This window comes from Dermochelys coriacea, chromosome 7 (assembly GCF_009764565.3).
Source record: "Dermochelys coriacea isolate rDerCor1 chromosome 7, rDerCor1.pri.v4, whole genome shotgun sequence".
NCBI lineage: Eukaryota > Metazoa > Chordata > Testudines > Dermochelyidae > Dermochelys > Dermochelys coriacea.
In genome coordinates, this window is record NC_050074.1 from 59,222,840 (window position 1) to 59,234,767 (window position 11,928).

The window sequence follows — 11,928 nt, forward strand, 5'->3', positions numbered from 1 at the left end:
TTGCCTGCAGTTAGTGAAGACCAGAGGCGGGTCTGAGTCGGGAGCCTGATCCAAACTATCCCAGTATCTGTTGGTATTTGTGTCTGTGGGTTTGGTGGGTTCTCCTTTGCTACAGACACAAGGAAGGTCTCTCCCATGGGCATGGGGAGCACGTACTCTGTAAAAGGCGCATGGCAGCAGAGAGGAGATAGCTTGAAATCCAGCTCTTGGACTGGATTGTGTTCACCTTAATAACTCACCAGGGAGATGAGCTGTCTCTGGCAAGGAGCCTGCACACCGCCGCAGGGCAGGGCAGCTTCTCTCCTCCTCCGTCTGGAGGACAGGACCACTGTGTCACAGTCAGCAGCCACAGTACTTTTCCAGTACTTGCAGAGTGACTGTGGGTTCACCCCTCCCATCACTCCAGGACTCTGTGCAGCTCCCCATTCATTTCTGGGTCTGAGTCAAGCTCCTGTCCCTAATCTCAAGGTGTCACAGTGAAACAGATACTAGCTAGCTTAGAGACATGCCTCTCTGGGACACTGAAGCTGAGGGCAGAGCATCCTGGGTGTACATACAAACGGCCATACTGGGTCAGACCAAATGTCCATCTAGCCCAGTATCCTGTCTTCCGACAGTGGCCAATGCCAGGTGCCCCAGGGGAATGAACAAAACAGGTAATCATCAAGTGATTCATCCCGTCGCCCATTCCCAGCTTCTGGCAAACATCCCTGCCCATCCTGGCTAATATCCTCCATGAACTTACCTAGTCCTTTTTTGAACCCTGTTATAGTCTTGGCCTTCACAGCATCCTCTGGCAAAGAGTTCCAGAGGTTGACTGTGTGTTATGTGAAGAAATACTTTCTTTTGTTCGTTTTAAACCTGCTGCCTAATAATTTCATTTGGTGACCCCCTAGTTTTTGTGTTTATCAAAAGGAGTAAATAACACTTCCTGATTTACAGTCCAGTCCAGTCCCTGGCTGTGGAGTTCCTTCCAAGTGGAGGTCAGCAAGGCCCTAGCCAGGGGCGCGGGAACAGGGGAGGCCAGTTTGGCATAGCCCCATCACTTTTAAAAGAGGGAAGACTAAGTAAGATGCTTAGATACTGCCATGATTGGCTTTAAAAATACCTAGACAGCTAGGGCTGGATTCCCTTCTGCCCCGCCACCTTGTGTGCACACACAGCCATGTGCTAAGTTGGTGTGAAACGCTTTGCAGGGGTGCAGAGCTACCCTGGGGCTCACTTCCGGTTTATGTCTCACATTCCTAAAGCTCAGGCTTTAGGGTTTCAGCTGCCCAGGCATCAGGAAGGGAGTCTCATCTCGCCACAGTGTGTTCTGGGTTGTTCATTTATGTCCGTCCTTTGATTTCTCAGGGACAGCCACGGCTGGCGATGGGACGTTGGACGGGGCGGGCCAGGGCTCTGAGGGGGCACTGAGCATTCTCCTTCTCAGTTGCGTGACTCGCTGGTTCCTGCTCAAGTGCACAGGGTTTAACTGATCACCACAGATGGGGCTGAAGGGAATTTCCCTTCAGGTCAGATTGGCAGGGACCTTGCAGGGGTTTTGCCTTTCCCCACAGTGTGTGGGTGTGAGTTACATGCCAGGATTATTTGGATATATATATATATGGCTCCTTCTGGCCTTAGACTCTATGCCTTTCTCCTCCCTGTGAGAGCAGTCAACTGGTCCTGCTATTGCCCTGTTCTCCTCCCACCCTCTTTCATTTCCTCTCTGGTCCACTGAGAAGCACCCTGCTGCCCTCTGGTGCCATCCCCTCTTGGAGATCCATAGCCATTCCAACAGGCCAGCCGTGTGACCCTGTCCTGTGCACTTGCCCCGCTCAGAGCTGCTCCTGACTGCCTGGCGCGCCAGCATGCACAAGTCAGAATGCAGAGCCAGAGTCTGGCCAGCCAGCACGGGGATCAGCATGACAAAGTGCTCAGCCAGCAGGGGCATCACTGAACATAAAGCATCGGGCTGGGACCCAGGAGACCTGTTTCCTTTAGAAATGTTTGGGCAGAGTCAGGTCTGCATTGCCTCTCTGCTTTCCACCAGATACTGTCCTTGCTTCCTGTCCTAAACCATGCTGCAAAATGGCTACACCAGGGGTCCTAAACTTGAATCACCAGGAGGGCCACATGAGGACTTGTACGTTGGCCCGAGGGCCGCATCATCCCCGCCCCGCACTGCCCCCAGCCCCTACTCCACCCCTGCCCCTGTCCATAGGGTGCAGCAGGGGGCTCGGGTGCAGGAGGGAGTGCGGGGTGCAGCAGGGGGCTCAGGGCAGGGTGTTGGGGTGCAAGAGGGAGTGAGGGGTGTGGCAGGGGATTTGAGTGTGGCAGGGGGATCAGAGCAGGGAGTTGGGGTGTAGGAGGGTTGGGGTGTGGCAGGGGGCTCAGGGCAGGGGGTTGGGTGCAGGAGGGAGTGCAGGGTGTGGCAGGAGGCTGGGGTGCAGGCCCCGGGGGGAGGGGGAGCAGAGAACTCCATGAGCTGTTCTTGCCTGTGGGTACCTCCCCCAAAGCTCCCACTTGGGAGCTTGGCGGGCCGCAGGGAACAACCCCGTGGGCAGCATGTGGCCTTTGGGCTGCGTGTTTGAGGCCCCTGGGATACACGTTCCACCCCAGACCATTCCCCCATATGTGCATGATCAGCGCTGTGAGAGCCTTGTGCTTTGTGAATGGTGCAGCATTACTGTGGAACGTGCATAGCTAGGGGAAGGCCTGCCCTGCCTTGGAGATATGGGGCAGCACTTAGACACAATGCAATGGGCAGATCCTGCCTAGAGCTGCTGCCGCTGACGCCAGGGGAGCTCAGTACTCACCTGTGGCAGGATCAGGCCCTAAGTGAGCCCTGGTTACTGGCTCAATAAATGTAATGTGCTTATTAAACCATCCTACTGCAAAACTATTTGCAAGAGGACACTGGCTGAAAGCCCCATTGTGTCCAAAGGGCCCGAGGAACTGCAGAGGGTCTTAGCATAACATCTGTGCTGCTGGCTGTAATAAAGTGCTCTGGCCCGATTCCAGGAAGGAGCCGTGCCAAACTCAGCACCTGGCTGGAGGGACAGAGCCTGGCTCCGCTCAGGGTACTGCCTTTGCCACCCACAAGGCAGCGTGAGGCCAGCAGGGGGCCCCTGGAGCCCGGGTTTATTTATGTTTCCCTAACTGTGTTCCTGGACAGCCAGTGGTTATGCTGAGCTGATGGCGAAGCTATTAAAAGTAGCGCTGTGAGCCTACGATGTGTTGAAAGCTACAACACTGTCATGGTAATAAAAGTAATCGGAGTTAAACGTTCCTGACCTAGCAGATACAGGCGCCAACGCCTGCCAGGGATCTTTAAAGCAGGGCTCCATTATTTTCCCAGGGCATTTTAAAATGCGTGTGTGGGGGACAGAGAGAAAGCAAGAGAGAGACCAGGTATAATTTATAACATTTATTTTTGTGACTCTCATTGCTGAAGGCACTCCCTGTTGTTCCAGGATTAGGCTTACAGGTTGCATAAAGATATAACTACGGATGGTCATCTGCACACTAAGATATTCTACAGTAATCAGACATTGCGGGGGGGGATTTTCAAAAGCACCTAGGTAACTTAGAAGCACAAGTCCCATTAATGGGACTTCAGCTTCTAACTCACTTAGGTAGAAAGGTTTATAAACACCTATACAGGACCATAGGATTTAGCAGATTGGATCGCTCCAGGGGTCCGGCTAGCTCAGTATCCCATCTGCCTCAGTGGTCAGTACCAGCTGCTGTGGAGGAAAGTGTAAGAATCCTCACTTGCCAGTTGTGAGATAACCTGCCCCCCAAATTAAGTCTCAACCTGATTTCTAGTAGTCAGAAATTGACTTAAGCCTGAAGGAGGGGGTTTAATAGTCCTCCTACATTTTATTGGAATTAATTATGATACTTATGATATTTGGTATCCATATTAATGTGCAACCCATTTTTGAATCTTTGTAAATTCTTGGCCTCACTGACTTCCTGTGGCAATGAGTTCCACAGTCTAATTACATATATATAATTATGTTGGTAGATCTGATTACATATGTATATTTTAATGCAAACTATGGCCACATTTTGGGTTTTAAGCCCTGGCCAGTCAGGAAGGGCTTCCAGAGCAGAATGTGTTTCCTGGGGGAAGGCTGAAGGCAAGGAGAGCAGCAAGAGGGGTGTGCTGGCTGATCTTAAGCCAGAGAGTTGGGGCCAGAGGGCTGAAGGTGGGAGGTGCCTGCTTGCTCTTAGCTGGATTTCTAACTAGGGCTAAAGGCAGGGGAACAGTGGAGGGGTTTACCTGCTGATGTCTCCACACCAGAGAGCTGAACCCAGGGAACAGGGGGAGTGAGGGATACTTCCCTGATAAAGATGATCTCCCAGCAGAGAGGCTGGGGGGGGTGGGGAAGTCCTGTTAGGAAGAGTGGAAGGGCTGGGATACCTGTCCTGGCAGAAGGACAGAAGAAGACTGATAGAGTCCCAATGGGTAGAAGATATCAGTGTGTGGAAGCTGAGGTACGTCAGGATGAGCTGTCCTGGGATGCACAGGGGATGATAAATGGACTTTGGTCTGTTTACACTATGGTTTTGTCCTAAACTAGCCCCAAGGAGGCAACAGAGTCCTTGGGTTACTGGATAGGGAAAACTGAGGCAGGTGTAACTGTCATGCTGTGGGCTGTCACAAGAGCGTATTCTTGTCAGGGCCATCATATGTTAAACCCAGAGACTTTAGTTAGACTGAATCATTTCAGTCCTCAGGAGACAAAACTAGAGGCAAATTAGAGGATTGGGCCAAAAGAAATCTGATGAGGTTCAACAAGGACAAGTGCAGAGTCCTGCACTTAGGACGGAAGAATCCCATGCACAGCTACAGATTAGGGACTGAACAGCTAGGCAGCAGTTCTGCAGAGAAGGACCTGGGGGTTACAGTGGACAAGAAGCTGGATATGAGTCAACAGTGTGCCCTTGTTGCCAAGAAGGCCAATGGCATTTTGGGATGTATAAGTAGGGGCTTTGCCAGCAGATCGAGGGACATGATCGTTCCCCTCTATTCGACATTGGTGAGGCCTCATCTGGAGTACTGTGTCCAGTTTTGGGCCCCACACTACAAGAAGGATGTGGAAAAATTGGAAAGAGTCCAGCGGAGGGCAACAAAAATTATTAGGGGACTGGAACACATGACTTATGAGGAAAGGCTGAAGGAACTGGGATTGTTTAGTCTGCGGAAGAGAAGAATGAGGGGGAATTTGATAGCTGCTTTCAACTACCTGAAAGGGGGTTCCAAAGAGGATGGATCTAGACTGTTCTCAGTGGTAGCAGATGACAGAACAAGGAGTAATGGTCTCAAGTTGCAGTGGGGGAGGTTTAAGTTGGATATTAGGAAAAACTTTTTCACTAGGAGGGTGGTGAAACACTGGAATGCGTTACCTAGGGAGGAGGTGGAATCTCCTTCCTTAGAAGTTTTTAAGGTCAGGCTCGAGAAAGCCCTGGCTGGGATGATTTAGTTGGGGATTGGTCCTGCTTTGAGCAGGGGGTTGGACTAGATGACCTCCTGAGGTCCCTTCCAACCCTGGTATTCTATGATTCTATGAAAACTCTTGTGGCTGCAGACAAAGGATGGGAGAGACTGAGGTGTAGCAATGCCTGTGGTGGCCCCTGCAGTGGCAGGGGATTGATTAGGTGAGATATGCCCAGAGGATCCCAGCAGGCAAACCACACGGCATGCTGCAGAGGGAAATGAAAAAAAAAAATCCAAGATCCCTGCCAATCTGACCTGGGGAAAGTCCTTCCCAACCCCAAATCCAGCCATCACTTAGACCCTGAGCATGTGAGCAAGAACTAGCCAGCCAGGCATCTAGAAAGAGGATCTGTCATTTTCTCACATGTGCACCCACAAGCAGCAGCATCATTAATTATTAGCCAGTCGTGATGTTTAATTACAGCAATGAGATGCTTCTCAAAACTCTTCGAATGACTTCAGAATGATTTTAGATGGCCTAATATTCCCACATCTCATTCAATCCATTAAAGGAAATAAAATTAAGCCAAAACGTGGCCATTAAGAAGACTGAAGTAACAATGACAGAGTTACATTGTTGGGGGCGTGTGTGTGTGTGTGTGTGTGTCCGTGTGTGCATATGCACACGCACATTTAATTATCGATTCTGTTATGAGCAGATTTAGATAAATTGATGATACCGGGGCTTTATGTAATTTATTTTTAGTAGGCAATTATAGGCTACATTATATCCCGGCAGCAAGGTATTCTGGGGCATCTTATTAAGCATAGAGCCAGTAAACACTGATGAACAATTTTGCTGAACTAGGCATGCAATTTAGAAAGCAATAATACACAAATCCAATTTAGCGCACAATTGGTACAGCCACGCGTCAGCACATGTAACTATCCTCGCCGCAAATTAAATTGGGATGGGCCTATTCTGCAGCAGAATAGGCCAAGATTAAATATATTTGTTCTCAACTTAACAACTTGCTGACCGTAAATAATCACACACACACACCCCCGCCCCACAAGCAGTTTCTAAATATTTATTCTGCAGGTAACAAGTGGGGGCAACATCTGATTCTTTGCCGGGAGTTGAACATCAGCATCGCCTTGACTGGGAAACCAGCTAAGAATAATCCCACAGTGACGGCTCTTGCGGTAACCAGGTACTGTAATTTCCATTGCAATGTATCGTTTGTCCAGCAGAGGGCACAGTAGCAGCCCCAATGATTCCAAATGTCCATCTTGAGTTATAGCTTATTTTTATTATTTGTTAAAATATCCACGTGTCCTAATAAGATGCAGCCATCCGGTGATATGGTCTTGTCAGCTCTCCCAAGCTAAGCGTGGTCAGGACTCAGCTGGGAGACTGCCAAGGAAGGAACCAGCTGTTGTAGGAAGCTGTTAGTTGTTCCTACCTCTGAATCAGGTTGAAACCGCTGTCCCAGTACAGTGCTAGGGGCCACTGGAGTTGCCATCTCATGTCTTCGGGGAGATGTGAAAGTGAGGCTTTGACCAGAAGTGCTCTGTAAAGATCCTGTGATTTTATTCTCCAAAATGAAGAGGTTGTTGGACTCCAGTCAGATTCCCAGTAGCATAGCAAGTTAGCTTTTGCCTCACTAACTACCTCCTGCTATTTCAATTGGCTCCGAGGTTCAGCCTCATTTCCTGTCCTGTCCTGTTGCTGTGCACTGGTAAACAGGTGCTGTGCTCCTCTCCAGAAGTGGTAGCTTTTCAGTGGTCAGCCAAGTGATTCCTGTAAACAGCATCATTAGATTTCAGAGACTTTGGGAGCGGGGTGTATCTGTCCCCTGCACTTCTGAATCTTTTGAGGCTCCCGAGTGTGTACAGGATTTAGAGAGGTCAGAGAATAACTTGATTCCTATAATTGTCTGCCAAACAGATTTATTGGGTGCTGTGCTTCATTGTATTGGAGATGAATGAATCTTAGAACTCTTGGCAGTTCAGATCTAAATCCCAATTGGCCACAATGTCCATAATTGGCCAAACCAAACCTTGGATCCTAACCCCATTGAACTCTGGGAAAGTTTGACTCTGAATCCAACTCCAGCCTTTGGAAACTTGGACCTATATCTAGTTTATGTGAGAGTTATTCAGGCTTTAATGGTGGAAAGCTCTGTCCAGTGGGCGCTCTCTGTCCCAATTGCTGCACAAACCAGAGAGAATTTCAAACATGTAGCACCAGTTTTGCCTTTTGTTATTGAACGCTATCTTTTTTTTTCTTTTTCTTTTCTTTCCCAAGAAATTCCTCCAAGATCCTAGTTGGTGATGAGAGGGGGAGGATATTCAGCTGGGCTGTGGATGGGTAGGAAGAAACAACAAGGAGCTCTTGGTCTCTTCCAACCCTGTGTGGTGTCTATGGATGGAATGAAAATTATCCTTCAGAGTATACAAGATTTGAAAGGAAGAGTGGAGTGAAATGAATCTCAAGAAAGTCAGTGGACTGTAGGGTCAAGTTGGGAGCAGAGAAGTAATCTGACATCCTCTGATACAGCTCTGCCCCATTATTAAAGTAAAAAGGTATGAAGGTCTAGTCCTGCCCCTGCTGCGCATACAACCCCCGTCACTGAATTTGCCAACGAGAATCACTGCCAGTGGTATAATGCAGTGTGCGTGTTCTATCTGCTGTGTCTCATGTGATGGGACTCGGTGTCCCATCCTGCTCCCAGTGAAATCAATGGAAATTTTACCACTCTTCAATGGGAACAGATCTGGGCTCTGAATTGTGGGCCACTGTATAGAATACAGCAAGTAAATGCTATCAAAATATGTTTAAAACGGATCCTCATTGGCACGTGCATTTGAACTGCACATGAATTTCCTCTGTACAAAGTGGTTTTTGCGTTAAATAAAATCCAGCTGCTTATTCGTGTGGTTTAATGGGATGGTAATTGCTCAGTGTACTCAATGGATGGTGGTCTGTGTGTGTGGTTTTTTTTTAACTTGGATCCGGAGGATGGTACGCAAACCTCTTGCTGGGATGTAGATTGAACCTCTCAGACACTCTTCATGCTGGGAGGTTCCAACTGCAGGGCTCCCAGAGTGATCCTGGCCAGGGTTCAGATTTTATGTCACTGTTCGGGGGGAAATTTCACCCACTGAAGTGGATAGAGCAGCAGCCAGTCACAGGAGCTTGGAGTGTGGCCCCCTGGAAGGCCAGGAGGGCGTTAACATTTGAAACCAGCTGGGACCTATGAAACAGTCTTGCTTGTGGATTGGTACTAGGGTTTCTAGAGGAGAAGATGATACACGTGTATTAGAGATGTCAGTGCTGTGGGGGGGGGATGTCAGTTAGTAGTCCAGAGAGTGATCTCTTCAGAGCCTCTTCCCGCCGAGCAGGGCTGACAGTCCATCCAGCAGGGGGCAGAGGTGACACTCCTGCACCTCATTATTGCTAAGAGGTTGGTTTCTGCCCATCCTGTGCTGCTTGGTCCTGGGCTGCACCCCGAGGGGTTCAGGAAGAGGGTGCCAGGGGCTGGGGACCAGAATCTCCCAGGTAAACATTTAATGCTGACCCGCTTCCTCACCGGCTGCCGCTGAGAGAAACGAAGTGAGAGGAGGACTCAAATGCAAGTTGAAAAGGAGAGAGAAGGAGAAAATCTCTCCTGCTTCTCCTGTTGCAGCTACCTTGCTGTAGCATCTGTGTCTGAGCCCCCAGCAACCATATGGTGTGCCGCCCCAGGCTTGGGCACCTCCTGGGACCCGGCCAGGCCAGGCCCCCCATCGCAGGGGCTTAGCTCATCCCAAACGCAGGCCCTATGCATAAGGGCCCTGAACATTGGTGGCGCCTGGAAAGACCCCAGCACTGGGGTGTATTTGCCCAATAGCACTGATGTAGGTAAGCAAGTCTGGGGTGATGGAGGTGGATCAGCGTGTGGATTTATAAGGTGCTCCTCTGAATGAGGAGGATAAAAAGAAATGCTGTGCCGCTGTCTGAGTTCCTGAGCCTGGCCCATTCTGTGCTCACGAGGAGGCAGGGGTCACATGTGTAAAGCTTGAATCATAACCTAAACGCGCAACGGGCTGAATTAAGGTTGCACGGGCGGCCTTAAATCTGGCATGGCCTCACTTTTGAGTGGCTGACTTTGCAAAACCTATTAAAAAAACATTCTTCTCACATAGTTCTTGGCTGTAATTTCTTCAACTTTTTTAAAAAAGGAAATCAGGGGCACCCAAAGCCCCACCTATTCCTCTATGTACAGGGTCATGCCGTCCCCCAGCTGCTGAAGGACTCCTAAACTAGTGATTAAGATTTTCAGCAGCACGGCGTTCCCTGAGAGAAGCCAGCAATCCAGGACTGGGACGAACATCCCTCCTTAACAAAGTGCTTGTTTCCTGAAGTGCAGCAGGGAAAGGGAGCTAAATGAATTGGTGCCAAGAGCCTCAAGCAAAAGCTTGGATCTCTAATGAGAGACTAGCCTGGGGGAAGGCTTGGATCGCCGGCAAACACCACATGGTCTCTCATGGGCGGGAAGTGGGTATCACTGTGAAAGAGTCCTCTCCCTTTGTGGGAAGCGAGGCAGGGCGACCACAAACAAGGCAGTCAGAAGTGACTAAGTGCAGGCCCAGTGGTGTTGCCAGCAGGAACTGCTGAACGCCTGTGGGTTTCCTATGCTGTGCAGCCTCTGGCATAATGCTGGGGGGATCTGCTTCCTCTAGGCAGAGAGAACATGTAGATCAGCAGCAGTTTTTGCATGTGAATTTTGCACAGCTCTGAGCTTCCGCTGCAAACTAAACAATGACTCGCAAACTTTCTGATGGGTCGCTTATCCTACAGGCCAGCTTTCTAGCCATGGTACTTATTCCACCCTCCTTCCCATAGTATCTGTGCACCTTACTGTCATTACAGTATCCAGCATCATACACTCTGTGAGGTAGGGCAGGGCTATTCTGCCCACTGGACAGATGGGAAACTGAGGCACAGAGGGCCTAAGGCCCAAATCCTTTCAAAGGTATTGAGGCTCCTAATGTCTATTGATTTCAATAGAAGGTTTGAGCCTAAACATCGCCGAGGTACCTGACCACTGGACCAATCTTCCTGTCTTCTGATACAGACACCTCTGCCCTCTGGAAGACCATGGCCAGTAGGTGAAGCTTCCCTTTGGAGAGGCTACTTCCCTGCCCCGCCTCTTCCAGCTGAGGCCCCACCCCAGCTCACTGCTCTCAGGCCCCCGCCATGGCCCGCAGCCAGGGCCGAGTTCTAGACTTAGCCTCAACTGGGACCATGACAGAGCTCTCTGGCCTGGCTGGAGCCACGAACCCCTCCCCTGTTCCACCGCTTCCACCCCCGGCCCCTCCCATGGTCCCATCCCCATTCCACCCCTTCTCCTGAGGCCCTGCCCTGCCGCACACTACTTCCCCTCCACCCCCGCTTCGGCCCCGAGACCAGAAAAGCTCTTTGCTACCGCCGTGGCCCCGAACCCCTGACTGAGGAGATTTTTCAGGCTAGACTGGAACCACTGCCCTATACCCAAAAGGCTCCACCTCCCTTTACCAGCCCTTTGACCTCCCATTCCTGCCCAGTTGCTCTTTCAAGATAAGTATGGGGTGAATTATATTTTTTGTTGATCTTGGTCCCTGGCTATCAATAAACTTGGCCAGGGTGCTGGTGGTTCGTCCTCTTGGGTGCTACCAACACTACAGGGAAGCAGAGATGAGAAGGCTCCTAAAGTTAAGTAGGAGTTGGTGCCTTGCTAATAATAGCAATTCCCTTCCTCACTCCCTGCCCCTCCAGTCGTTGCCCAGCCTCAGCTCTTGGGGCTGCTGCCAGCTTCCGAGTTAGAAGCTGTGTCAAAAGCTGTGCCTGCAGAGCCCTTTAGTTTCGGGGAGACATTTTGTCCCAGTTTCTTGCCAGTGCTGGGGAGCTCCAGAAATCCCTGCATCAGACCTGCCAGGACAGGGAAGTTGCTGTGACACCCAAATTCCCAGTAGCCAAGCTCTAAGCCACAAAGCAAATCTGGGGGATGGAAGTGGATCAACATGTGGATTTATAAGGTGCTAACCCACCCTATTCATCTTAATGTACGTTGTGTTGCTGAGATGTTAAAGCACTGTAGGGCATAAGGTTCAAAAAGTCAAAAGCAAAATCCCAGCTCTTGAACGTGGCAAATCCAGAGCCCAATCTGGAACTGATCATCACAACAGGCCCTAATGCACTGAGCCACGCTCCCAGATCTGAATCCACAGGAACTCAAGCTAACACAGCTTGTGTCTCTGTTCCCCTCTAATGGCAAGTCCACACATAGGAAAACAATGTCAAGGTGGAGTTATGCTTGAGAATAGATCTCTTAAGGCTAAAAACATTACAAGGCTGTTGTAATGATCCCCAAAATCAAGCATTACAAGTGCAGGATTTCAGAGTTAATGTTATGCTTAAAAGAAATCCAATTATATTAAGATAAGAAATGCAGAGTTAAGGCACCCAAGTA

At 49.8% G+C, this 11,928-nt stretch overlaps 1 protein-coding gene across 4 annotated transcripts in view; it reads left to right on the forward strand.

Annotated features, from left to right (window-relative positions):
* The window catches only part of WDFY4 (WDFY family member 4), a 254,443-nt gene extending 246,077 nt beyond the window's left edge, over positions 1–8,366 (forward strand). For all 4 annotated transcript variants that reach the window (XM_038410907.2, XM_043518469.1, XM_043518470.1 and 1 more), the window contains exons 62-63: positions 6,534–6,645; positions 7,743–8,366. In XM_038410907.2, coding sequence (XP_038266835.1) covers positions 6,534–6,645; positions 7,743–7,809 — 179 coding nt within the window. In that variant the 3' untranslated portion in view covers positions 7,810–8,366. The remainder of the gene's footprint in view (positions 1–6,533; positions 6,646–7,742) is intronic.
* The last annotated feature ends 3,562 nt before the right edge of the window (positions 8,367–11,928 follow it).